We start from the raw sequence: 26,357 nt of genomic DNA, 5'->3' as shown, positions 1-26,357 counted from the left end.
AGGAAGGAAGGGGAGGACAGAGGTGAATATTCAACATTTGCTGGGTTTCATCCAACACAAGGCAAAACTCACACAGAGAACTGAAAGGTCACTGTATTTGAATTTGTCTATTACTCTGACTCAGAAGGAGTGTAGACTCTGAAATACTATCTAAAACTTGCTTTACAGTGAAAACCATGACTAGAGCACTATAAAACAACTGGAATTTCTAAAATTAGAATTTTCAGGATCTGCTGCAAATTGATAGTATGATTCTCTTCAAACAACTTCTCAGTGAGCAGAATTTCCATAAAACTATAGAATTAAACTGACCTTCCCAATAAGAGAAAAATAAGGCCCACAGATTGAAACGAACTAATCAATGCTTACCATTAAACTTTTAAATTTTCTATTTTCTGCAATGTGAAATAAGCCATCTCTTGTTACAATCTTGATGTGCTTTGCTTCATTATTGTACCTGTGGGCAATGAATAACTTATGAATATAAATGTGGTTTTAATCAGAAGAAATCAATAATGGCCAGAGGGCATGCCCCAATAACGCTACAGGAATTAATTCGGAAGACAAAATATATACCTATGCCAATACAGTGGTGACAACTAATTTACCAAATATATTTACTAGATCGGTTGAAGATACAACCAATCTTTGAAGGGAGAAGGGAAATTAGATTTGACCAATCATTATGCTCAATGTGTTTAGTAAGTTCCACTGGAGAATATAGAAAAACAAAATAGAACAAAGTCTAGTTATTTATACTCTTAGAATTTACCAAAAACATACACACGTCAAGTCACCCAAATACAATGTTATGACGAAAGCTAATATGCCAATTAGCAGCCTGTACCACTTCATTGTGTTTTTCTAGCGGATGTTTTCAAGCAGCAGTGCCCTGTCTGGATAGAAGCATTATTCCTGCTGTAATTAGATCCTTGGTTTTCAGCTTCGGGGTTACACATGTCGGAGGGTCTGCGCAGTTGCAGACAGGAGCTCTATTTCTGTGAAATTGCTTGTCCTACTTACTTAATGCTAATTGCATATTCGCCCGACTCTTTGGTCCGGAGCCTCACCAGGTAAGTGCTGTTCGGCCTGTTAATAAGTTCAGTCTCCGCCTGCAGCCGCTCCATCGCCCCGGCGTACCTGGAAGAGACAAGGAGGCATCTGTGTGATGTGCCTGGAAAAGAGCAGAGGCTACAAGTAGGCACCTGCCAGGATTTTAACTTCGTGGCAGCGCTGAGCTCTCCTGACTTCTGTGCCAACTAATTCCATCGCTTCAAAAGGAATAATTCAAAGACATCCTTTAATTCTTCCAAACACAAGTGCTCTACAAAGCTAACAAGAGTCAAATGAACCATGCTTAACACACAGGAAATATTTATCAAATAAATGAATGAGACAAGGAGAGGAGCCAATAGGTACCAGGTTAGAGAGGGAGTTTAGGGAACACACACACACACACACACACACACACACAAACGTACACACACACAACCCCAAAACTTCACCTTTCCTATGTACACGATGAAATGAAATCTACTTTGAGCATCTTTCTCAAGAAAACTCCAGTAACAATTTAAATTATTTTTTTAACTAATTTTTGGATATAAGATGAATTCTGTTAGCCCACACATTGGCTAAGCAATTTTCTGAAGCAACTAGCAGTACTGAGTAAAATATGTCTTTAAAAGTTTTTTTGTTGTTGCCTTTGAACACACCTCCATCCAACAAATGGACATGGAATGTGGTTTGGCACCCCCCCCTCCTTTATGGCGCCCTTGAACTACGGCTATGGCATGTCAGCTCAGCTGCATAAACATTTTTAATACTTACCAAGGCTGGCAAGAATAATCTACTGGTTTGGGCACCTAGGATATAAAAAAGCCAAAATAGATTAAGTTTACTTAAGGGAAGCTTTTAGAAATCAATCACTAATTCAGTTCAGCTGACTCAGCTAGAAACCCCTCAGTCGCTCAGCCCCGGGTCTATCCACCGGCCATTTCACACATAGTGAATCATGGTCTATGTCAGGGAAACAGAACATAATTCATCTCGCTTTAATCCATCCTTTCATTCATTTTGCTGCCACTGTACTTCCAAGGGGAGCGATAACAGGAGAAATATGAACTGGAAACTTTGGGTATTTATTATCAAGGCAGCTTAGTCTTATCATGGAAAATTAAAAGGAAAATGTTAGGGTAACCAAGCAACACCCCGCTTTCTCAAGACATTGGGAAACAGGCCCAGCGACAGTATGTACTGCAGGTAGCCTCTTCATCTGTAACACAAAGTCTAAACTCTGATTTTCAGGGAAAAGTCATGGAAAAGATTCATTTTTTCCTCTTTTCGCAAAAGAGAAAAATAGTACATTTTCTAAGCTCACAAATTCCATCGCTTCAAAAGGAATAATTCAAAGACATCCTTTAATTCTTTGAAGAAAAAGAAAGAAAAGTCCCTCTGGTTGCTTATGGAAACTAGAAAATGAACAAAGCCAATGCAGGTATGCTAATATTCATGAAATAACAAGTAAAAGACATACTCTGTAGATGGGCAAAGTTGATAAACCCAGGAGTATAGACAGGTTGTCTCCTGTTCAGAAATTTTTCATGAATCATGTGACTCTGTGATATATACGCACCATGGAATATTCCTGGGCCTTTTTACATCCAGTGATTGAAAATATTGTTAGCATCATTTTTAACAGTGAAAGCAATCATATTTCAGAGGTGTGGCCAATGGGAACATGCCTGATTTCATAATAGGCTGCTATTCTTTTGTCCTTTCAGATGAAGAGTCACATATCAAAGCACTACCTTCCTGTTCAGAACATCTCTAAAGCCATCAACATTTAAATATTGTGACCCAATGAATTCCATTTCTAACTTTACCGCCTAAAATCTCGATACGTCGCAAATAATATTGGAAGTAAGTTACGCCCCTTCGAATCCTGTAAACATTATCTTAGGCCCTTTGTTTCGAAAATAGGAATCAATCTTCAACAGTTTGCTTCCGATGGGAAGATGTACATGGCCCCGGAAATTTCCTCAGCATGCGCTCGGGTACAGATTAAATGAAATGAAACGGTGTGGACTTGGAATATGAAATGCTTAGTATCCGTGACCTGATGATTTTAGGTTCCCAACGTCCTCATGTGAGAACATACAATCTCCCGCTACCTGCCCTCATGGGAACACCACTGCTCTCAGCACAGGAAGCCTGAACCCTGTTTATACAAATGACAGAAAACGAGCTAACAATCCTTTTTGCTTGTCTGATTAGATGAGTGAACTTCAACAGATTTTCAAGATTATAGCAGAAGATAAAAAATATGTGACATTCGATCACAGCATCAACAGATCAGCACATGCTTCCGGATTCCCTCTGCTTTTGAAATGAATTAAGCAGGAGTGAGTGGAGTGAATGATCCTACAGGTGACATTCTGAAATCAAAGATGGCAGCCGTTCACGCGTGTAACATTAAAAAGATGCTCCAGCCAGCCGGCGTGGCTCAGTGACTGAGCGTCGACCTATGAACCAGGAGGTCATGGTTCGATTCCGGTCGGGGCACATGCCCAGGTTGCAGGCTCGATCCCCAGTGTGGGGCATGCAGGAGGTAGCCAATCAATGATTCTTTCTCATCATTGATATTTCTCTCTCTCTCTCTCTCTCTCTCTCTCTCCCTTGCGCGCGCTCTCTCTCCCTTCCCCAAAAAAAAAAAAAAGATGCTCCAGTATAGAGATCCAGGAAGGATTGAAATATGGCAAGCAAGAAAAATTAAGGGTGGTTTTGTTTTTCCCAAACCATCAACTCCATTATTTTAGTAAAAACATTTATTTACCTAGAGTCAAGAACTTTAAATGTTTCACAGAAAAATCCACCCTAAACAGCAAATTATGATAAAATAATGTCACCCCTAAACAGAAATTTATAAATCTCATAAAGCACTAGACAGTACATGTTATGTTATAGTCGTCTGTAATAATATTTGAGTACTCATTCGTTCTCCTTGTATCAACCTAATGTGTTTGATGATTTTGTAAAATGTCATTATAACATTAAATCAACAGTAATGACAAGCTAAAGCACAGTAAAATGTATTTAGAGATTTAATTGAAGAATTTTCGACTTTCATGCTTTCCAACACACTAGTTCAAGTGTAACATCTCTCTGTAACCCAGCGTGACGGGGACTAGATTAGACTCCCATCTCGCCTCGGTGGGAAAAGAGAAATTGGTACAGTTCATCTAATCTGTAGCTTTGGTGATTCCTCCTAAAGCCTTGTAGACAATTTAATTTTATAAATTCTACTAAGTTACATTGTCTTCTTGCCTATACTCTCCTACCTTTAAAAAATATTTTCTGACAATCAAATCATAATGATTGAGGAATTTTAACAACATTGGCCAAAGCATTCGAACACGCCATAGTATGATCGCTCCAGAAAATATTAACAAAATTAACGAGCAACCAGGCCAGCATCGATTGTACATCCTTGGACAATTAATTACAACATCAAAAACAAAATAGAAGAAAAGATTCATACTTACGCATGGGCAAGGCTTGACGGCATCACTTGGAAAAAATCCAACCTCTCCAGAGGCTAAATTCCTACCCTGAATTAGGAGAAAAATGCCAATTTGAGAACAAATTTACCACAAATGATAACCCCGTAACACTAGGTACCGGCCGTTACTCGGGGCCCTTAATGACTGGCGCACCCTATCCAGGGAACTCATTCTGGCTCAGGAACGGAAGCCAAGAGCAGAGAGCGTTTAGGATTGTTAAACCCTACACGTGGTTTCAGATCATGATTATAAACTAAGAATTCAAGCTTGACTCTCCAATCTACCATGCGGTTTTGTTAGCTTTACATTCCTCAATCCTACCCGGGGACAGTAAGCAATATTCTCTTTTTCAATTTCATATTCATTAATTCAAGCAGATCATATTGGTTTTGTGCAGGCTCCGTAATTAATTAGGGATTCGATTTACGTGGTTATTATGGGTGTTGCTAGCAGAACTCATGAGAACATTCCTCCAGGACAAGAGACAGTTCAAGATGTGCAGAAATGGAAAACACAGCATAACGTGATGTTTTCGAAGAATTTCAGATTTAGGGAAAAGGAATAGGATGCTGATTAAGGGGAGAGAACAGTGATGACATTGGAGGAAAGGATCTTAACCCGAATAGCACTGTAAATGAGAAGAGAAGAGAGAAATCGCAGAATAAGGAAAACCGAAGCACAACATAGACAAAATAAAATACTTAAGAATGTATTCTTGGAGACCGTTGATCAAATTCCTCTTTTAAAATAATCTCATGGCGCTAACCTTAAAACTGTTTCCCTTTTCCAGAAAGACAAACTCTACTCAAAGCAGACTACAGCCGTCAGAACGGGTCATCAAGAAGTTCTTAAGAAACTGGGCTTGTTTGGATTTGCTATTTAACAACTGCTGTTTCTCGAGCCTCAGATGAGTCACACATTATGGCTGGAGGCTACGTGCTCTATTGTTTTTCACAAAGAAAAGCAAGACAAAGTGATCAGAGAACATCTCCCAGAACAGCGGTTTTCAACCTGTGGGTCTCGACCCCTTTGGGGGTCGAACGACCCTTTCACAGGGGTCGCCTAAGACCATCGGAAAACATATATATAATTACATATTGTTTTTGTGATTAATCACTATGCTTTCATTATGTTCACTTTGTAACAATGAAAATACATCCTGCATATCAGATATTTACATGACGATTCAGAACAGTAGCAACATTACAGTTATGAAGTAGCAACGAAAATAATTTTATGGTTGGGGGTCACCACCACATGAGGAACTGTGTTAAAGGGCCGCGGCATTAGGAAGGTTGAGAACCACTGTCCTAGAAGCAGCATCCCTGTGTGCCCGGAGCGCGTGGCTGTGAGTGTGCAGAGGGAGACGGGCAGCTGAGGCTCCTTCCCCTTTGCCCCAGGAATGTGTGGGCATTTTGTTCTGGGTCTGATAACCCACTTGCCATTCCTCCTATGCCGACTCCAGGCGCCCGAGACTCCTCTCAGCTACCCTCCTGTCTGATGTTTGTTCTTGCGAGTCCCTTCGCAACTTCAAGGTCAGCTTGAACACACGTCTCCTTGCCGTGACGTGTCATCTGATGTCCCCTACGGCGCTATCTTTATGTGCGTTTATTCTGCAGGGCGTTCCCTAGATTATAGTGATGGCACTTTTGTAAAATCGAGCAGCACAGGTTGGGTCATTCCTATGAAAATATTTTCTTCTGGAAAGACTCTGAGAAACTAGGTGATGGGCCGTATATGGTAAGAAAAGATGTGACTTCATAATTTTCATTAAATGCATGGGAACAGACAGGAAACAAAATAATCTTAAATTATAATTCATTTAACAATGCCATTTTTCCCTGAAAAGGAAACTGTTTCCTGCAGAAAAGCACATCAAACTAAAATTATTGACAATTTTCCCTGAATTCCTGAACCTCATCCATATAAATGCATATCAGACACTTAATTATTTCTAACTGAACTCAGGTTATAACTACTTTTCATTTTTCTTCTATAAGAATCCACGGTGAATCATAATGAATTAAGACTATTTTGAATTTGCTGGTAGAAGTGATATTTACAATCCGCCTGTACAGGGAAAAGCTTTAATGTACAAAAACTGCACTTTTAAAACCCGCAGACAGGGATGGCTTTCCTGACAGAGAATATCCTACAGAAATCTTAATTGCAAATTGCTTCGCTCTGACTTTGTAGAAAGGGGACGGAATTGCTTTAAGAAAAATACGGCGGCTTTTCCCCGGGGCTCATTCATCCCCGTAACACCACCCGGCCGGGCTCTAATGCACTCCCGGAACAGCGCTGAGCAATTGGAAACGGACGCGGGAGGCTGCCTGATAGAAGGGACAGATGCCTGGTTATTCATGAAAGATCGGAAATCCCCCCAGTTACAATGCCCCAAACACTTCCAACGTACGCACGACGGTGCTGGGGAGGTTACTGCGCAACTGATCACCCTGGGTAATGGCCAGAGCAACTGTCACCCTGCCCGTCTCTCCAACTGCCGGAGCGTGTGGGGAACAAGACAGGCAGGGTGGCCCTGAATGATGGGAACAGAGGCAGATATACAAATGAGCTTACTGACTGGATGGATAGGTAGGTAGAGATAGATAGATAGATAGATAGATAGATAGATAGATAGATAGATGATAGATTAGATGCGATGGATGATGGATTGGGGAGGAGGGTGGAGGGTGGGTGGGTGGATGGATGGATTGGGGAGGAGGGTGGTGGGTGGGTGGATGGATGGATAGCTTGCAGCAAGCACTATTTTGGGAATTACTCTCACAGGTTTTGTGAGTGCATGCGACAGAACCAAAGGACAGGCAAAGGAGAGAGGACCAGGACAAAGACCCCGTGTGTAATGGTCGTTGGTAAAGAGTAGTGCGTGGCTACAGCTGCAGCCACATGGCCCCGCTGTCCTCAGCTGGATGCCTATCAGTGCTGGGCCCTAGGAAGCATGGAAAGGCAGCATCAGATGGTGGGGAGGTCCATCGGAATTGCTCATTCTACCCCCAGCTCTGCCTAAAAAATGGCGAGACCTCAGACAAGGGTAATGACAAGATCTGCCACACGTGCCTCACCAGGGCAACAAGCGATAAAGAATTAACATGTGAAAACACTCGGTAAGCGCTAAAAACACCTCTTTTCCGTTATTCCGACAATACACTTTTTAATTACTCTCAAGGGATTGCTTCACTTCTGAATTTTCATTTTTTAGTTGGCCTATTGGTGTTACTAAACAGAAATGCCGGGTCCTGTGTATAGGCCCACCATCTTCCTTACTTTTAGGCAACTTTTCTGAGCCACGAGTAACAGACTCTCAGAATTTTCACCTGAACAGGAAATACTGCATTCCAAATAGGCCATTTCTTTATCTCAAATGCCCTAATGCTTCCTTGCATGTAGGCCCTTCCTCCATCGTAATTGCTTCTCCTGTGATAAGTGAGATGTACATTTTTCCACTAGCGATTACCTTGAAAATGTGCCAAGCACAATTGCATATGGTTACACTGAAGGGTCATTACAATGAATTTCAAAATATTCATGCGCACACACAGAACAAAGCCATAAGCCATGAGCTTTTAGCGTCTCTTAGTCAGAAGAGAATAGGATCTTCAACTTTTGTCCAATACATCACACAGTAAACACTCATGAGGTATGGAAGTCATAGTGCTAGTCTAGTTCATTTGTAGTTAAGGGGCTGTCATGGCTTAGAATTCTGAATAATGAAGAGAAAAATGCACTTGCATCTCCATCTAACATCTTTGAAATTAAGTGTACCCTTAATTTGTAAGGTTTTATAATTATATCAAGTCATCAAAATATAGGACTAATCCCTCAATGATATTGGAAGGTTTTTCCAACGAACACACAATTGTTTGTGTTGATTACATCTCTGAAGTTTTGGCAGACGCAAGTGTCAAAAACTAAAAAAAAAAAAGTAAAGTTGTGAAATGCACACTAAGGAAAAAAAACACTAAAAAGCCATAAGCTGTATGTCTACACTTATGAGATGTGAGATGAATATAACAGCAGAGTGAGACTTTGTGGAACATTTTCCTTATTATCCAAAAATGTATTCCTGGACTTCCCCAGCAGGGAAGGGAACTCACTGGGTAAGATACTGTCCAGGACACAATCCTAAATCCCAACCTTATAACTGTGTTTTCCTGGTGAGAATACCTCTGATTGTTAACCAGAGGGGAAAAAAAAAACCAACTCAGCAAGCACAAGCCCATCTGCATGTGGGTAAACCCAAGCCCACGTGGTTACTTAACACTAAATCTGGGAAGCAGAGCAAGGTTCTACCACATCTTGGAAGCAATCCTATTTGGGGAGAGGCCATGTAACCACAAGTAAACCAGGCTTCACAAAAGTCTGAGATATAGAAATTTGTTATTCTAATCCTGGCACACAACCAATGAATGTTTTCTTACATCTGGAGGTGTGCTTTTTGTTTGTTTGTTTGTTTTTAAAATATGTTTTTATTGATTTCAGAGAGGAAGGAAGAGGGAGAAAAATACAGAGAAATCAATGATGAGAGAGAACCATTGATGACTGCCTCCTGCACGCCCCCCACTGGGAATGGAGCCCACAACCCAGGCATGTGCCCTGACCGGGAATCGAACCATGACCTCCTGGTTCATAGGCTGACGCTCAACCACTGAGCCACGCCAGACAGGCATATTTGGTGGCTTTAATCATCGTGATCACAGAGCAAATATTCTGAGGAACAGCTCGACACACATTACGCTCATGCAGCATCAGACACTGTTAAAGAATTTAATTTTCTACCAAGAACAGAATTAGTGCTTTAATGCAAAGTGTACTGACTTCCCAGTATGGCTGAGGCACTGGGCTAGAGACTAGCAGATTGAAAAGGAACAGACCTGGCTACTATCTTCAAGGATCTCACCCAGACAATGCCACTTCCTTGACTGGCCTTTGCTTTGGTTGTCTTCATAGTTTGTTCCAGAATTTGGGGTCAGAAAAGTCTGATGAGGAATCATCGGATATGGATAGCGAGTAGGGAGCTTAGGGTTCTATTCCTGGCCCTCCGGTCTTGGGAAAGTCATTTAATCTTTCTTGGCTTCAACATCCTCAGCTGCGAAATGATGGTCGGACACCCAGGGATTTCTGAGGTCTCTTTTACCACCGAAGCTCTCTGCTTATATGAGCATTTTCCCCAAACCCCTCCAGGCAAGTTACTGTTACCAAGAAGCATCTGACCCACAAATTCTTAATGAGGGACAGTGTGTGTCGGTAATTTAATCTGGCTGCACTTCTTTGTGGAAGGTAAGGACAGTTCCGGTCCTTGATGACCTTCATTTTAACTCAGTGTGAAGTCCTCTATTTTCCAGGACACATGGGGTTTGACTTGTTAGGAATTACATCCATTCCTTCATTCTTCAGGAAATCAAAGTACCATGAATAACTAAAATTCAGGGGACGTGATAATTTGATCAATTATTTTGTCCAACGCCTCTCAGGGTAGGTGCACACTCTACTGAAATCACCGTGGCGTCAAATCAATAGTCATGCTAGATGCAACTGCAGACCGATGGCCCAGTGAAGGGATCCTGTGATTGACACAAACTTTTAATCATCATGGCAGACCCTAGCGTCCGTGGTGATAAAATAACGGAAGAAAGGGGACCACCACAGAATTCTCAGCACTTCCCCCTAATAATGCTCCTCTCTATTGGGAAACGAAGAGGTAATATACCCTGTCTGACTCCTCTGGGTGCATTATGACCTGCACTGTGCCCTGGACCAAACACAGGAAAAGTACCAGGAAGAATTGTTAACCAGAAATGTCCATCTTGAGGGTAAACAATTAGGACCTCACCCACTTTGTCGGGAGCCTCGCCAAGTCCCGGAAAACATACCGTCTGTCCACTTGGAAACATTCCCACCAACTCCATTTATGATCTATTCAATCAGAGCCAGTTGGCAATCGCCCAGGGAAAATGCTTCCTCCAGGCCTTGCCGACCGTCCATTATCTCCCGTAATCACCCCTCCCGGCCCCCCGTCCGATCACAGGCACACTCTGCCTTCTCCTTTCCTGTAACCAGGGACCCTGATGTAACGCAAGTGTTTCAGGTAAACGCCTGTTCAGACGAAGGTCTCATGATGACAGCACATACGAATGCTAAGCAAGCCTTGCACAGAGCTGCTCATCCCCGCAGCACCAGCCCCGCGCTGCCCTGGCTCCTCCGGTTTTACACCAGAGGCAGGCAAGCGGTGAGAGGCAGTGCAGAAGCAAAGCCAAGGTCACCTGAGGAACACCTTGAAACTGTGCTCCAGCAAACACCAAGTTCAGGATTTCACAAAGGAATGCCCTGCGGCAGGAATGCGAGCTGGGAAAGCACGTTCCCAGAGAGGCTCCCTCCCCGACTGATAAAGCCGCAGCGAGGGGCGTCCGGGGTCAGGAACCCGTTTCCGCAGGGAGAGATCTGACCTTTGCAAAGCTGTTTCTTTCATGTTTTTATTTGCCGCTGACTATGGTGCAGCCGGACACTTGGATTTTAGATCAGGAGGAAACAATTACATCGTTTTAGAAAAGTTCATTGTAGCTGATAGTCTTGGGTGGTCCAGAAGGGACTAGAAAGGTCTCCTCTGCATCAAGGACAAAGCAAAGAATCCTTGGATGTGACTTGACTACGAAGGTTGCAGAGAGAGTCCTGGGAGGAAGGACCTGGTCACTCCACCCCCCTGCACCGCCCTCCCGGCCCCCCGGAGGGGCTGGGTCCGGGCCCGTGTGAGGGCCTGGTGGCTTGAGGCTCCCACACAAAACACCAACAGTTCCCACAGCTGAGTCCACAGGTCAGCAGACCGTTCCCTCGGCAGAGCTTGCTTCCTGTACACCTGTCTCTCCTCTGTCCCCCCCTTCTCCTTCACGGTCCGTGAGGGCTCAGGCCTCCTCACGCAAGGGCGGAGGCCAGGGCTCATGAGTTTAGCCTGTGTATTTACAACTGTTTCCTTCAGAATGCATCGCGGTGCTTCTATGTCTAATGATAAAAAAAGAACGTTTAATACCTGATCAAAGAATTTCAAGAACAGGGAGGATAGAGTGGTCTTCTAGGAGCCCTTATATGTGTGAAATGCTTTGAGTTATAAATGGGAAGATGAAATTTAAAAAAAAAAAGTTAAAAACCAACCTGGCAATCATTTTCCCACTTCTGGAAAATGAAGCATAGCTTTCAAAATCAGAACGATCACACAGACTTCTACTTTTGCTCCTTTTCCATTTTCTTTCAAGTTTGCTTCCTGTGACTTTTTACACCACCTTGTGCGAGTCATTTAAGTGCTCAAGTCTCCATTTTATTGGTGAGGAATTTGAGGCCACAAGGTTAAACCGCTTTAAGCCTATCCCGAGGGAACAGAAATGCATTCAGATCTGATGAGATGAATGGCTATTTTAATGGTCTCTCAAATAACAACATAAAGAGTAACCTGAGTTAATAAACAGTGAATGTGAAAACTTGTAAATAACATGTTCTGAAAATAGCAGCTCTCAACAGTTATCGGTTCTAAGCCCCGGGACAGATGCCTATTTTTGTCTCGGGACTAGAGACGGAGAGACGGGAGCTCTGGTCTCAGCTCCCCAGAGTCCTCTAACCAGGCAGGGAGAAGGGTGAACAGACCACCAGGTACAGCACGGTGGGGGGTCTGATGGAAGCCCTCATGGCTCAGAGAAGGTGCAGAATCGAGCTGAGCCTCGATGACAAAGAAGGACGTAGCTAAGAGAATACAGGTAGAAGGACATTTCAGGCAGAAGGACTGAAAGGACTGAAGGACTGAGAAAACATACCTCTTTTGAAAAAGATTCCTCCCACTGAACCCTTCATTTTTCCCCCCAGGTTAAAGTGAGAAAACCACATCTATTTAAAAAAAAAAAAAGAAAAGAAAAAGTCTGGATTGTTGTTTGTTTGAACACAAAATACAGCAGTCATGTGGGAAGCAGGAATCCTTGACAAGGTGACGGAAGACAGGGGTCACCTTGCTGCACTGGGGACACAGTGTCTGGTGTGTGAAGACGTGGGAAAGCGGAGTTTAACACCTTGTTGCCTGGGCCAAGGCAAGAGCCACCCCCTTCCTCCCCCCTCGGTACTCCCCCCTTTCCCCGCCAGCCAGGCTCCTTGCCTCTGGAGTCAGTGGGCAGGGTGCGTCCTTCCTCCTGAGATTCTCCAAAAGCCGAACTTATTTCCTGACTTTTCATTCTTTTCTTTGAGGCAAAGACTTACAAAAATCTTTACAGCAAAACACTGCTACATAAAGCAAGGTTCTGATTCCTGACTGTTCTACCAAAACAGGTTGAGACTGCTTTAAAGATGTGCTTTCCTCAGACACGCTAACAATCACGAACAACCCTCCTAAAGCAGAGGAGGATGGTCTAACGCCTGGGATGCAGGGAGGGACCGGAAGTCTGGGGAGAGCCTGACTCTATTCCCAAATGCCGTCCTATGGATGGACGCACTTGGCTCCTTGAAACCACAGAGCGAATCTACCCTCTGCCTGGGGATGTCTGTGGGTTAATCAGAATGTGTGCAAACACATGTTCACTTCTTTGATTAAAGACCACGTGGATGCCTGGTCTGCAAGTGCGAAGTATCACGACTATTTTTCTAGGTTAACTTTCGTCGTGGCCTGGCACCTGGATTACAGTTCTACCGCTTATAATTGCCTTTTGGTTCCAATTAGCTTACAAAATTCTCCCTGTGGAACAATGGGCATTTATAAATGACAGTGGAGCAAATAAAACCCCTCACTGTTCGCAAGCTTAATTCTAAGAAGAAAACATGTATGAAGCACTCTACTGTATAGAAACCATATATGACATGGATGATTTTACACTTGCCTGTTTCTCTCTTTCTCTCTCTCTCTCTCTCTCTCTCTCTCTCTCTCTCTCTCTCTCTCTTTCTGTCCCCCCAATAATCTGTATTTTTTTCCCTGGGAAAATAACGTTTCTAATCTGAGCAATCTCTTTCGTCATGAAGCATGTTCTCCTTCGTTACTAAACCCGTGTGAATGACTTGAAAGCAACAGGTTTAGCCTCAGTCAGTGACATGATCAGAACTGTTCTCCATGTTGTCACTGTTGTCACACTCAGTCCAGAGGATGCCTCCCGCCTGAACGGGGCAACCGCCCTAACTGGCCAGTTTCCTCTTCTCTACTCACTTCACTTGAAGACAGTTTCACAGAACTTTCAAGAAAAGAGAAGAGAACAAAGAAGAAAGAAAACGTTGCCAAATATGTCTCCTCAATGCAAAGATTTAACAGAGACCGTTTTTACAGCTAATTGGCAACTCATTGTTTGACAGAAGTTACAATAAAACCGCAGATAGCCCACCCGCTTCAATAGCATTGGAAATTACTGTGGTTATAATAATGAGACAGACGAGACTAATAGCTATTCAGAGAAAGTTCCTGATAGACAGAGGACAATCTGCATTCTTTGGACGGAATATTCAGAAAGCGTGTCAGTCTACAATATCCGACTTTCTACGCTAACGTGGGAAGTGACTCACTTGAAAAAACAGAGGAGAGAGCAGTTTAGTTCGCAAAACATCCTTTCTTGAACATTTCCAATAAGCCAAAGCACGTGACCAGGACGAAAGCCATTGACATTCCAATGCCAAGCCGCTGTACCATCCCAAGAACTAATCTAGATTCTTCTCCACAGGTTTAACGCTAGATATGCGGGTGACAAGGTGACTGACAAAAACCCTACCAAAAACTTAGAACAGAACAGATCTCATCATCCGTGAGCTCTGATCATTCCTTAGATCGTTAAGACCACGAGGTTAGACACCAGTTGTCTTGTTGGGGGTCCTGCCAGTACGAAACACAGAGTTGGACACGTAGTAGGCATGTTATTAGTATTTGGATGGGATGATAGACAGAGTGACAGGGAGGGGCTTCCGTGTAAGAGCACAGCGACAGAGCTCTTGTGCACATGATAGCTTCCATCCCATATGCAGTCATGAGCACATACTTACTTTATTCTGCCTTTTACAGGTGATAAAACGGAGGCCCTCGGTGGTTCTATCATCTCCTGAAGGTTATCCTGCTGTTCATGGCAGAGTCGGTGACTAACCCTCAGCAAAGTGAGCTGCACTCTCCTAGCTTCCAGCCCCAGAAGACAAGCCTCCACCGGCTCCCCTGGTGGAAACTCCGTGCAACCTCAAATGAGGACGAACCGACTGGGCAGCAGCCGGGAGAGGTGCTGGGAAACCATCTGCTCAGAAGCAGGTTTTAAAGCCCAGGCAGGAGTCACTTCCTGCAGGATGCAGACCACGAGGCACCTGTCTTCTGTGAGCACGAAACTGGCAAAATGACGCATGTGGGTCCACCGTGAATGTGCCTACAGACTCACGTGACTCCAAAGGGTCCAACCAGCAACGTCTTTCACAGGAGGACAGAGTCTGTCATTCCAGATCATTCCATGGGTCAGACCACACTCAGACCCGTTTCCTACAGGTGCCTGCCATAGGTACCGACCATAAAGCAGAGTCTGATTCTGTATCATGACAGCCTGGGAGCACTGCAAGGCCTCAAAGTGCCTTGTGAATCAAAGGAAACAAGTAAGTCAAGTTCAGTATGAAGGCTGAGGCAAGTACACTTTAATTGCATGCTAGTTCTTTGAAAATGTACCCTTTGTTTGGTAATTATCAGAGCCAAAGTGTTTATTGTAACACCATGTTTTGTAGGTATGCGTAATAAGCTGGTTTATTACCAATGACTAACTAACTGGTGAGCTGGGGCTAATGGCCATAACTACCATGGAACCGTATCAATGGGCTTGTCATCTAGTCAGTGGCTCACATTAAATGTACCTGGGTTTCCATACGAATTATTCTTGCCTGGGTTCAGCCAGACCAACTGCAGCCTAACCCCTGGAAGGGGGGTTATGTGTTGACATTTTTGCAAAGACCCCAGCGGGTTCAGCCGGAGATGTGAGCACCGCTGGGCCCCAGGCCTCCTCGTGTAGCAAATGAAGACAGTGAACCGTGCACGGCGTGAGCCGCCCAGCCACGCAGCTGAGTGGCTGCAGAGGCCCGACCTGAACCCAGCTGTCCTTCCTCTCCCCTGGCTCCTTTCGATCAAGAGCCAAGAAGAGCATCTGTTCACGCCGATTCCTCCGACTGGCTTAGAGGGACCCGTAGGACAATTCCCACTCCTGCCACCTCTTTGCCGGAAATGCCACATGAACTTTTTACTCATCTCTGAAAATTCAAACACACCGCTAGCGCCAGCCAGCGTGAACGGTCCTTCCAGAGACTGGAGACCCAATGTCCAAGCAGCCGTCGGAGTCGGTAACGGAGTGCGAGCCGTGTCTGAGTGGTGAAGGCAGGGCTGACACTCAATACACCCTCGCTGGCCTGAAATAAACGTGCTAATTGTTTTCCTCTGTCCTGACATGAGCTGCCCTGTTCCTATCACATATCCTCCTCCCATCAGACACACACGCGCTGTCATCGACCAGCTCACATTCCTCCTGAGAGCTCCCAAGCCATTATTCTACCATCAGCCCAGGAAAGCTTCATGCTCCCGAGTCTGCTGAGAGGAAGGACAGGTAACAATGTCGAAGAAGGAGAAGGAAGCAGCACCATGTGGTACAAAGAGGCTGCAGCCTCCAGTCCCGAGTGTAAGAGGATCGGAAGTTATCATTCCGGCCTAACAAGGAAGAAGCCGAACAGACTGAAAAGTCAGCACCCCTCCCGGGGTCATAAGAGGGGAGGACACGGGACAAACCGGGGCCCCGAGACGGGAGAGGCAGCAGGCGAGGACACGGAGTCACGGCCCACAGAGCAGGGACTGACGGGGGAACCTCCGCAGACCCAGTGCCCTGCCGGGGCAGGGGAGCCTGAGGCGGAGCCTTCCCGGCAGGAGCGTGACCGGCGCGTGCCAACGTTCACTGCCGCGTTGGCATCGGCCGATGTGAGGAAGGTTAATAAGAACTAGTTTCCCCACATCGTGTAAAATTTCTGAAGCTGAAACATGCAGTTTCTAAAGACGCGAGCTTTGTGCTTGAAGCGGCGACCGGCCACTCCTTCCGTCCACCCGGCGGCCTTTAGATCGTACCTGCCAGAACAGGCTGTGCGCGTCGCCCCGCAGAAGTTCCACCGTGTCCCCGGCCTGGATGTGGAGCGGGGGCCCTGCGTGCGGAGCGGGGGGTGGCGTCCCGGCGTAGTTCTTGATGACCTGCATCTTTGGCAAACCTGCAAAGAAGCAGCACAGCGTTGAAGATGGAGGAGAGAACAGCACGTGAAGCCCAAGGGTGCCTTCTAACAACACACAGGCCATTACCAACATGAGAAGGGTTTCCTGGCCCCGCGTCCGCGTAAACATCTGCAGTCCCACCATGGAGTGCGTTTCGACCTTCTCACAATTTGAGATGCTGATGCAGTAAGACACGTACGCATGCCCCATCCCCTCCACACTGCCCCTCGCCCTCGCCCTCAGCCTATCTGTGGTTGAGAAAATATTTCTCTTTCAGCTGACGCCTGCTTCATGAAAAACACATCAGGTCCAGCTTAATGGAAAAGAACCATTTTTTCATCCACTCGATCCTTCCTGCTATTACCTTCCTCCCCGCACTCCCTGATCTCACCGCAGGCGGCTCCCCGTCTGCATGCAGCGCGGTGCCCCGCGTAAGGCTGGCGTCTTAAGGTTAACTTTGGAATTCAAAAGCAAAGCGGTGATGGATGTGCCGGAGCCAGACTTGAGACATGTACGTGGAGAAATTCTCCAGGCTCAAATGCAGGCTTGCAAAACAGAGCCAGGACAGGGGACGTGTCGAAGCCAACAGCGTCCACAAAGACTAGGAATCCAGCTGCCTCCTGGCCTCTGTTTCCTGACTGCGATGAAGGTCTCCGTGCAGCAGTTCATTGCTGAGCTTCAATCGCACAAGGACCTAACCGCACCAACCATGTCACCGCACGGCCGCCTTTCATTTGGAGGTGAAACCGTTGCCCCCCACACAAGAGCATGAGCATGTGGCTGTGGAACCTTCGTGGATTTAAGCCATTGCTAACAACACTCCAAAACTTTTTCTTTAGTATATTTTTATTGATTTCAGAGAGGAAGGGAGAGAGAGAGAGAGAGACATCAATGATGAGAGAGAATCACTGATCGGCTGCCTCCTGCACACCCCACACTGGGGATGGAGCCCACAACCCGGGCAAGTGCCCTGAATGGGAATTGAACCAATGACCTCTTGGTTCATAGGCTGACGCTCAACCACTGAGCCACGCCGGCCGGGCAACACTTCAAAACTTTCTATTCTAATGCTGGGCCGTGGTAAAAGTGTCACTAGCAGAAAAGGCTGCACCGACTACAGAAAGGAAGATGACTGGCATTGAGTTGCCGATGGCCAAGTTACCTAGAAAAGACCCCATGTCCCCATGAAAAGTCCCAGCAAACATTTAACGACGTCTTCAAAACTCCCTCCCAACCACCAGCCTGAAGTGGGGAAAGCAGGTTTTCGCCAAGTCCTTCTTATCCGCCCATCAGTGAGAGACAGAGGGCAGAGCAGGCGCCCTTCAGCCCAGTTCAGCTGCCGAGCTGCTGGGACACGTTCGCATTGCCACACCCGCCCGGGGCCTCAGGTGCCCCTGGACCAGGGGCGGGGGGGGAGGGAAGGGGACTGAAATCCCACGTCCTTCTTGGCACACTGCCCCGCCAGATGTTGCGAGGTGGCGCCCCTGACACAAACAGCAGACTCTGTCTTGCCCAAAAACAACAGTCACAGCTCTTCTCCGTGGAGTGTGATCCGACCTGCGCACTGCAAATGCCTAGAGCAAGAGCTTCCTTTACACTCTGCTAGGCGGCCCTGGTCCTTTAACAGGCAATCCCAGCTCTTCGCAAGTTATATAGATGCCTAGTCCCCATGGCGTGTGCCAGAAACTGCAATTATATGCCAACTGTAATTGAAAAATTTAAAAAATGTATTAAAAATATATAAATTCTATAATAGTGTTCTCCTATTTAAAACCCTTCCTACTGCGCTTGGAATGGACTCTGAATTCCTGGCCACAGCCTCCAAAGCCATCTATTTTCTAGCCCCGGTAACTCTCCATCTCATCTTACTCCAAGCTCACAGTCGCTCACTGTCCTTCGTCGTTCTGACTTCTCTGGCGTCGCTTAAATGCCCTGAGCTGGTGGTTGGCGGGGGGGCAGCCAAGACAGTCTGTTATGACCTTCAGCTTGTAACTCATAGAGCTGTTTGCTTCCCATTGGCCTCCTCGCCTTTCCTTTTCTATATATTAGTACGGCATACATGTGCGTGTTAAACATTTACTACTTTCATAACCAAATGTAGCTTTCGGTAATAAAAGTACTCAGGTTTTATTGGACAACCGCCACGTCACCATTAGTTTTGGCTTGCTCTCACACGGTTTGTATTTATTTGTGCTTCTACCTATAACTACCAATAGGCTCCATGTAACTGAAATTTTGCGGGAAATAAAATTATTTGTAATGTGCACCATTGCTAATATATTTCTCAAAAGCCCTTCAGAATGGCTCTCTTACTAATCCACACTCATCCTGAACAGCCTTTAAATGAGGTGAGCTCATCCTTTAAGGGGCAAGAACACGCTGATTCCATACACTCCTTGGCCGAGTCGGCGAAAAAATACCCCACGTGCCAGCCTCCGGAGGCACCCCAAAGGCTCCCTGTGCGACCAGCTCATTGGTCTGTGCGGGGAAGAGGGGAGTCGCTATGGGGACCCCTGGCCAAAGCTTCGGGAAGCCAAGCACTCGCACTCGGCCCATCAAGTTGACGAGCTGGTTTTCTGAGAAGCCAGGGAGCCAGCCCTGGGTCAGAACCCCAGGACCAAGGTGTCTCCGTAAAAACGCATGTAAACCGAACACCCCCGTCACCGTTCCCTGGAACATTCTTCCAGAATAAACTTCCGAACAGGACCCAGGGGACAGCGAAGAGCTGCCACCTCTTTACAAATGGCGCTGACACGACTGATGGAGAAGTTCCAACCCGCCGACTGCACACACTTTCCAGCCCCGCGGACCCAGCCTCACAGGGTCCCATGGGCAACGGTGAGGCTGAGTCCCTCCCCTGCTGTTTACTTTGATTCGTTTTCTGCCTTAAGGTTTTTCTGAAATAAAAAGTGAAGTCAGACAGGACCGGTCAGTTACAATCTTACGGATTTGATGTGGGCAGACCGAGTGTATGAATTTATCCATTTGAAATCAAGCGAGTGAATCACTATTGCTAAACTCCAGCCATGCTTCACAGGAGGAGGCCAGCTGCTATCTCCTTTCCATCCCCTCCGCTGCGGATCCACAACCAACAAACACATCTAAGATTAACAGGAGCGGAAGACCGTGTCCCGCTCAGAACAGCCCCTCTTACACTGTGACCGGGGAGAGGAGCCCCATGGAGGTGTGCGTGGTTTTGAGATGATACTGTTCTGGCCACGAAAGCCAGTGGACGCATCGGGGTGGAAGAGCGACTCTATCGAAGAAGGCTCTTTGGTAATTCAGTCAAACATTTCCTTTCCGTGTGAAACAATGCGGGCCCAGCTGTTTATTGCCAGCTATAAGCAAAAACTAAATAAATGAAAGGTGCTCTTCCCAGCACCGAGCCGTCACCCAGTGAGGGCAGAATCCTGGGTTGAGTAGGAAAACTAGGGGAGGTTATGGAAAGGCCATGCCTGATTGTTCAGATCTATTAGCGGAATCCGACCCTTTCCCGAGGGAGCTGGGAAGACTCAGGCCCCAGACCTTGCAGTGGGAATGAGCGCTTTGTAAGTAACAACAGACCCTTCAGACTCCGAAAGCAAGTTCAGAGATTTTGTTTCAAGTATCTCTACACAGACCCGGGGTTATCACACTGGGAGTATGTATACCTCCTCCTTCCTATCCATTAACTGGGAATGCTAAAAAAATAATAATAATAATAATTAAGCTGTTGTCCTCTATAATTTCTCAATTTAAAATATTTGAAATGCATGCAGAATATTGACTTTAGGAATAGTAATCGTTTTTTGCTCTTCAAAAAAATATTTTTTTTTTCTCCATCTCTTATCAATTCAAAAAATGTTCCCACTCTTCCTGGTCTTTTTATTTTTCTGTTCTTCCTTAAGTTTAGCCTTAGCCTTATTCTCTCCCCAAACTTTCCACTTCCTATCTTTTATTCCTACAGAAACTTCTTTCATAACCTTAAATATAAAAATTATGCTATGGTTTCAACATGTTCAAATTTAGCATCAAACGCTATTTAAATGGTCAGACATACTGTTGCTTCTAATTATCTGAAAAATAATAAAATGAAATGGAGCCTACATCCCACGGTGTAATAAAAAATATAAAAGTAATGATTACTGAAATGTAAACTGCTGACTAGGAAGAAAAATATAAATGTTAAAATAATAAGAAATTGTGCCAAGAAGTCACAAAATATCCGGAAGGTAGTTACACTGGTAAAAACAGGACGATGCATGGAAAAGGCACCCTGGGCCTGACCTTGGTTCTGCCTCACTTCTCAAAACATGTGACACCACGGGTCACAAGCAATCACGGATCACAAAAACACCTGCGGGCCATGCATCATCAACTAACACGGCACTGAATTCTAAACCCAGAGCGCTGACTTCTCACAAACTTACACACCGGGAACAGCGCTGGCCCTGAAAGCCCTGGCCCTGGGTTCTTGGACAGAGTCTGATCATCTCATTGACATGTTTCTTGCTCGTTAATTAAGACAAAATCCTCCAGGACGAGGAACCCCACCTCTCTTGCCACACCAGGGCCCATTGCACTGTGAGGCGTACAGCCGTGGGTCAGAGAAGCTCACTGCTGCTGACTGAGGAGATATATATATTGCTTTTAGAGAGAGAGGAAGGGAGAGGGGGACAGAGAGAGAAACATAGATGTGAGACAGAAACACGGATCGGCTACCTCCTGCAGGTACCCCCAACTGGGAGCCCAAAACCTGGGCATGTGCCCTGACTGGATTCGAACTGGATTCGAACCGGCGACCTTCCAGTGCACGGGATGACCCTCAACCGACGAAGCCACCCCGGCCAGGGCTGCTGTTGACTCTTTTTAAAGTACAAGGACAATGTCCTATGGTTTAACCTAACAGGTGCCAAAACAGTCCTTTACATGTGTTGAGTACCTAATACTAACGAGACCCCAGCAGAAAGGTCGAAGTGTGACAAAAAGCAGGCATCATTCTCGGGGAAAGCACACTTCACATAAATCTGTACCTGGTCCTTGGCTGAGGGGAGCAGCATCAATTAGTGTCTCCCTGTTCAATAAATCCAATAAACCCTGGCTGTGGTCCTTGCTCCCGTCTGCCTGGGAGCTACACCTCTTCTGAAAGCCCGGCTACAGGATTTCCCTCTCGGGGTTCAACGACAGTAAGGATATCTCACTCTGCCCTTCGAAGCTGCAGGGAATAATTTGTGGCAGCAAAGTTCTTTTTTGATTTTCTGTAAATTTTTTTTTACCTCTTTATAGAAAAAAATATTTTTTAGCCATTACGAAACATCACAACATAAATGTTCTCTTTCTTTAGAGCAGAACTGTCTAAATCATGCATCTTCATTTTATTAGCCCCAAGCACAGGGCTCAGCGTGTGATGAAACCCTGGCAATGGCGAGTGATTTAATTTTCAAGGGAAAGTTTGACTATGAGAGTTGAGTGTTCATTTTAACACAAATGTAGGTGATAAAACCAAATTAACATTTTCCCTATCATCTTCAAGGATTTAACAATGTATGACATTTGTTCTTAAAACCGCTTTGATTTAACCGCTAAGAAACCTAAGCTGTGGCCTAACTTCTGCTGTTCAGTCATGGCGTTTCATCACGCAACCCGCGGCCCTGGTGAACACAGCTACACATACCCGGGTGTCCACCTGAGCAGCTCACGAAACACATTTCTCCTCGATTCTAAGATTTCTCTAGGGACTCGTTCATCAAACAAATAAACCATAAGCCCCTTCTCCAGGGAACAGTAGCGGGTGTCCCGAAAAATGGACACACACACTGAATAATTATAAAGGCCCAGGGGGACGCTGCTGGGACAGTGCCAGACAGGTCGCTGGGAAAGCGCTCAGCATTAGCACCTACACCAGGGAGCTCAGAAGTCTTCATGGGAAATAGACTCTAGAGTCCAGTGGGCATCAGCCAGGCAGAGGGAGGAGGCATCCACCTCCCCACAGTAGAGGCACAGAGCGGTGTGCCTGAGCGGCCTTCTCCGGCAGGTTCTGCAGGTCAGCCAGCTGGGCCCCGGCAGGTGGGTTCACACACGGACAATAGAGTGACTCCCACGTTGGGCCACAAAACTAAGCTGATGCGACAAGTCAGTGGACACAGGAGGGAGCGGGTGACCCGCAGAGGGTCTCCAAGGCCGGTGAGAACCAGATCTTTGGATGCGAAGTGGTAGAAACGGAGCCTCTCCCGGAGATGACAAGGCCCAAGGGGTGGCTGAAATGCAGCCAGGGGCAGAGGTCACTGCAGGTGCAAAGGTCAGTGCCAGTGAAGTGAGGAGGCTCAGCTTTCACAAATGGATGGATGGTTCATTGTATCTACAGGTTCTTTGTCTAAGGAAATACTACTTTGAAGGGTTTTCAATGACCGTGAAAAGAGGCGTGTCCTGCATTGATCAAGTCTGCCGTGAGAAACGCAGAATAAGCAGTGTTTGCGGTGAACGTGAGCTGGCAAAGACAACTTGTTTTCACTGAAACATGCTGTTGCCACTTTGAACTTCATTTCAGTCTCCATCGCTGGACTGTGCTGGGATTTGCTGACTGAAATGCAATGAATGGCAGTGAAGTACTGACCTGTTAATAAATGGGAGTCCCACTGAGAGAGAACTCGCCCCAGCTCCCCTCGGCTGCCTTGTCCCTTCTCCTCTCGCCACCTGGCGTGGTCCCTCAATGATGCCCTCAGCGACGGTCCTCAGAGAGTGGGACATGAGTCAGCGTCACCGCACATGCAGGCCTGACCTCCAGCCTCAGCCTCTCCCACTGCCCGTTTCTCAGGGAAATCGGTCATTTCTGTGTCTCAAGTAATTAAAGGAAGACTTCAGCTTAGGAAACAAAACCATCTAACAAAGGTTAGGTCAATAGGGTGCGAAGGTGACACGTATGAGCAAATTCCACATCTATCAGGTCATGGCCGAAAAATAAGAATCTTGTCCCCCCCACCCCCACGCCCAGCAGCATTTCAAATTTCCTCGGCTATGTTTTCTTTCTTTTCCCTTTCTGGCGATCACAGGTAATAAGAAGTTTTAGACACAAGAACTTAATTCTTCGTGACGTTTTTGTCCTGAGACCTGCCCCTGGGTGCCTTCTCTCATCGACCACGTGGCTCCTCCTCTTGGCACAACAGCACTGACAGGGAACCCGCCTCTCGAGGGGCCACACGTGGAGAGGGCTTCTTTGCTGGGCTGAGTTGCGTAACTGTCATTTTCATCTTAATTATCACGAGTGGGAAGGCGTTTGGAAGATGTAGCTCCCTTGGCTTGGAAACAAGGGAACTAGGAAAAAAACGAACCCGTGTGCCAATTCTCCTAGACAGCCGTGTCCCTCCTCACAGAGAGACAGAAACACACGGGACCCGTGGCCTCACGCTTCCCTCTGACCCCAAACCCACCCCCCTCCCCCATGAGACACATCCTCCACCAGGGCTGCAAAGCGACCCTGGGGGGTCATTTGTTTGTTAGTACTTTGGCTTTTAGCTTCTGTACCTTCGTCTTTTCCTAAGGCATCCTTGTATTCCTGTGTTTATTAATTTTTTTAAAAAATTGCAATGGCCCAGGTGGCGTGGCTCAGTGGTTGAGTGTCGACCTATGAACCAGGAGGTCACAGTTCAATTCCCAATTAGGGCACATGCCTGGGTTGTGGGCTCGATCTCCAGTGTGGGGCATGCAGGAGGCAGCCGGTCCATGATTCTCTTTCATCATTGATGTTTCTGTCTCTCTCTCCCTCTCCCTTCCTCTCTGAAATCAGTAAGAATATTTTTTTAAATCTAGCAAATGTTTACTTTGTGCTTAGAATGGAAGTGATCAACAACACAGAGAAAAAGGAAATCATATACAGGCAGTTGTTAAAAAGCATCATGAGTGTGACGGTACCAAAGCTGCAAGAACTATGGGAGCATGAGCAAGAAGAACCTCGCCACGGGTGCAGGGGAGGGAACCTCAATGGGAGAAAGCCCTGGTACGAAGCGAGCGTGGCCACATGACTCCTGTCTGTGTAATGATGTGGGGGAGATTGTTTTTCTATAAAAAATGGGACTTTAAGACGTGTTCTCATTAAAATTATAAAAATTTATGGAATTTTAAATAACAATGAAAAGTTAATTTACACAACATAATTAGGATGATCCTTCAAACATTCATTCCAGTCGCTTATGATATGAAAAAAATTGGAAACAATCGAAATGCAGAGCGATAGGGAATTGGTTGGATTAAATGGAGGGTACCGCCTTATAACTGCACAGTGAGCTGAAACTTAAAAATAACGTTAGAGAAGACGGTTTAACGATGCGGAATCATATTCAAATACGTTGTGAAGGGGGAAGGCAGGTTACAAAGCAGTGGTGTACACAGGAAAACTGAATTCCTGTTCGTAAATGGGGAGAGAAGCACCGAAGACCGAATCTGTGAGGACACGTGCCCCCCTGTGAATAGGCGTTCGGTTAAGGTGTGCAAAATTAGAAAAACTGTCGGCTTATCTAAATTTTATACAGTTACCATCTGTTTCTTTTATCTAGTTTTCAGTGAAAGTATTTTTGTTCTTGTTCAAATCCTTCAATGATACCCTGGTTTTTCTGCAAAATTCAGTCCAAAACTCCTTGTCCTGACCATAAACACAGGCATGGCGCAGCAGTCGGCTACCGTGACATTCTGGTCGCCGGTCATGCCCACCGGGGCTGCCCCTCATCAACCCGCACCTACATGTGATTAGAATGAGCACCCCTCTGGGCACACTTGGCAGGCAGGTGGCACATTTGTGCAAGAAAAGGCTGTCTCGTCCGGTCGGCGTGGCTCCGTGGTTGAGTGTCAACCAGGAGGTCACAGTTCCATGCCTGGTTGGGGCACATGCCCGGGCTGCAGGCTCGGGGCGTGCAGGAGGCAGCCGATCAATGATTCTCTCTCCTCACTGATGTTTTGCTCTCTCTCTCCCTCTCTCAAATCAATTTTTAAAAATGTATTGTAAAAAATAAAAGAAAAGGTTGTGTCTCCTCCCTCTGGGAAGACACTCTTCCGTGCCAGGCCCTGAGGGGTGCTGGTGGAGGCCCGTCCCTGGCACGGCACACAGCTAAGGGCACTGTGACCTTCCCCGTTCCACCGTGCTCCACGACCCTTTGAATGACCATCACAGAAATGACTGCACTGGACATAAGTCGGATGTCGTTATTTTGCTTCCTCCCCCCTCAAATGCAACCTTCACAGGCCACGGACCAGGAATCAGGCCACCGTCACAGTTCCCAGGGTGCTGGGTCCCCAGCAGTCTCTCGATAAATGCCCGGTGGGTACGTGGAAGGCCGAGTCAATGTTCACCATCAGAGAACAAAGATTAAAAAGATAATTTTATAAACATCTTTTCAAAATGTACTTCTTGACTAATTGTGCTTGCACAAGTCTAGTGGCCTGTTAGGGCCATTGGCCGTGTACAGGTGCCACCTGCCAAGTCCCCTCCCGGCTCTGACAACTGCAGCTCTCGCCTGTATCTGCCACACTCTGGGGCTCAGAAATAACCAACTTCCCCGCTGCCTCTGCCAAGGAGAGTAAAGCTGGCACCCTCCAGA

At 46.1% G+C, this 26,357-nt stretch overlaps 1 protein-coding gene across 2 annotated transcripts in view; it reads right to left on the bottom strand.

Moving 5' to 3' along the window:
• VAV3 (vav guanine nucleotide exchange factor 3) overlaps positions 1–26,357 on the bottom strand; it is a 159,226-nt gene that overhangs the window by 20,108 nt on the left and 112,761 nt on the right. For both annotated transcript variants that reach the window (XM_006092618.3, XM_006092619.3), the window contains exons 20-24: positions 16,654–16,790; positions 4,545–4,610; positions 1,831–1,865; positions 1,024–1,140; positions 370–457 (exon numbers count right to left, since the gene is read on the bottom strand). In XM_006092618.3, the coding sequence (XP_006092680.1) occupies positions 370–457; positions 1,024–1,140; positions 1,831–1,865; positions 4,545–4,610; positions 16,654–16,790 (443 nt within the window). The remainder of the gene's footprint in view (positions 1–369; positions 458–1,023; positions 1,141–1,830; positions 1,866–4,544; positions 4,611–16,653; positions 16,791–26,357) is intronic.

This window comes from Myotis lucifugus, unplaced genomic scaffold (assembly GCF_000147115.1).
Source record: "Myotis lucifugus unplaced genomic scaffold, Myoluc2.0 scaffold_101, whole genome shotgun sequence".
NCBI classification, from domain to species: domain Eukaryota; kingdom Metazoa; phylum Chordata; class Mammalia; order Chiroptera; family Vespertilionidae; genus Myotis; species Myotis lucifugus.
The sequence above is the reverse complement of the archived record's forward strand: the minus strand, read 5'-3'. Positions and strand labels throughout refer to the sequence as shown.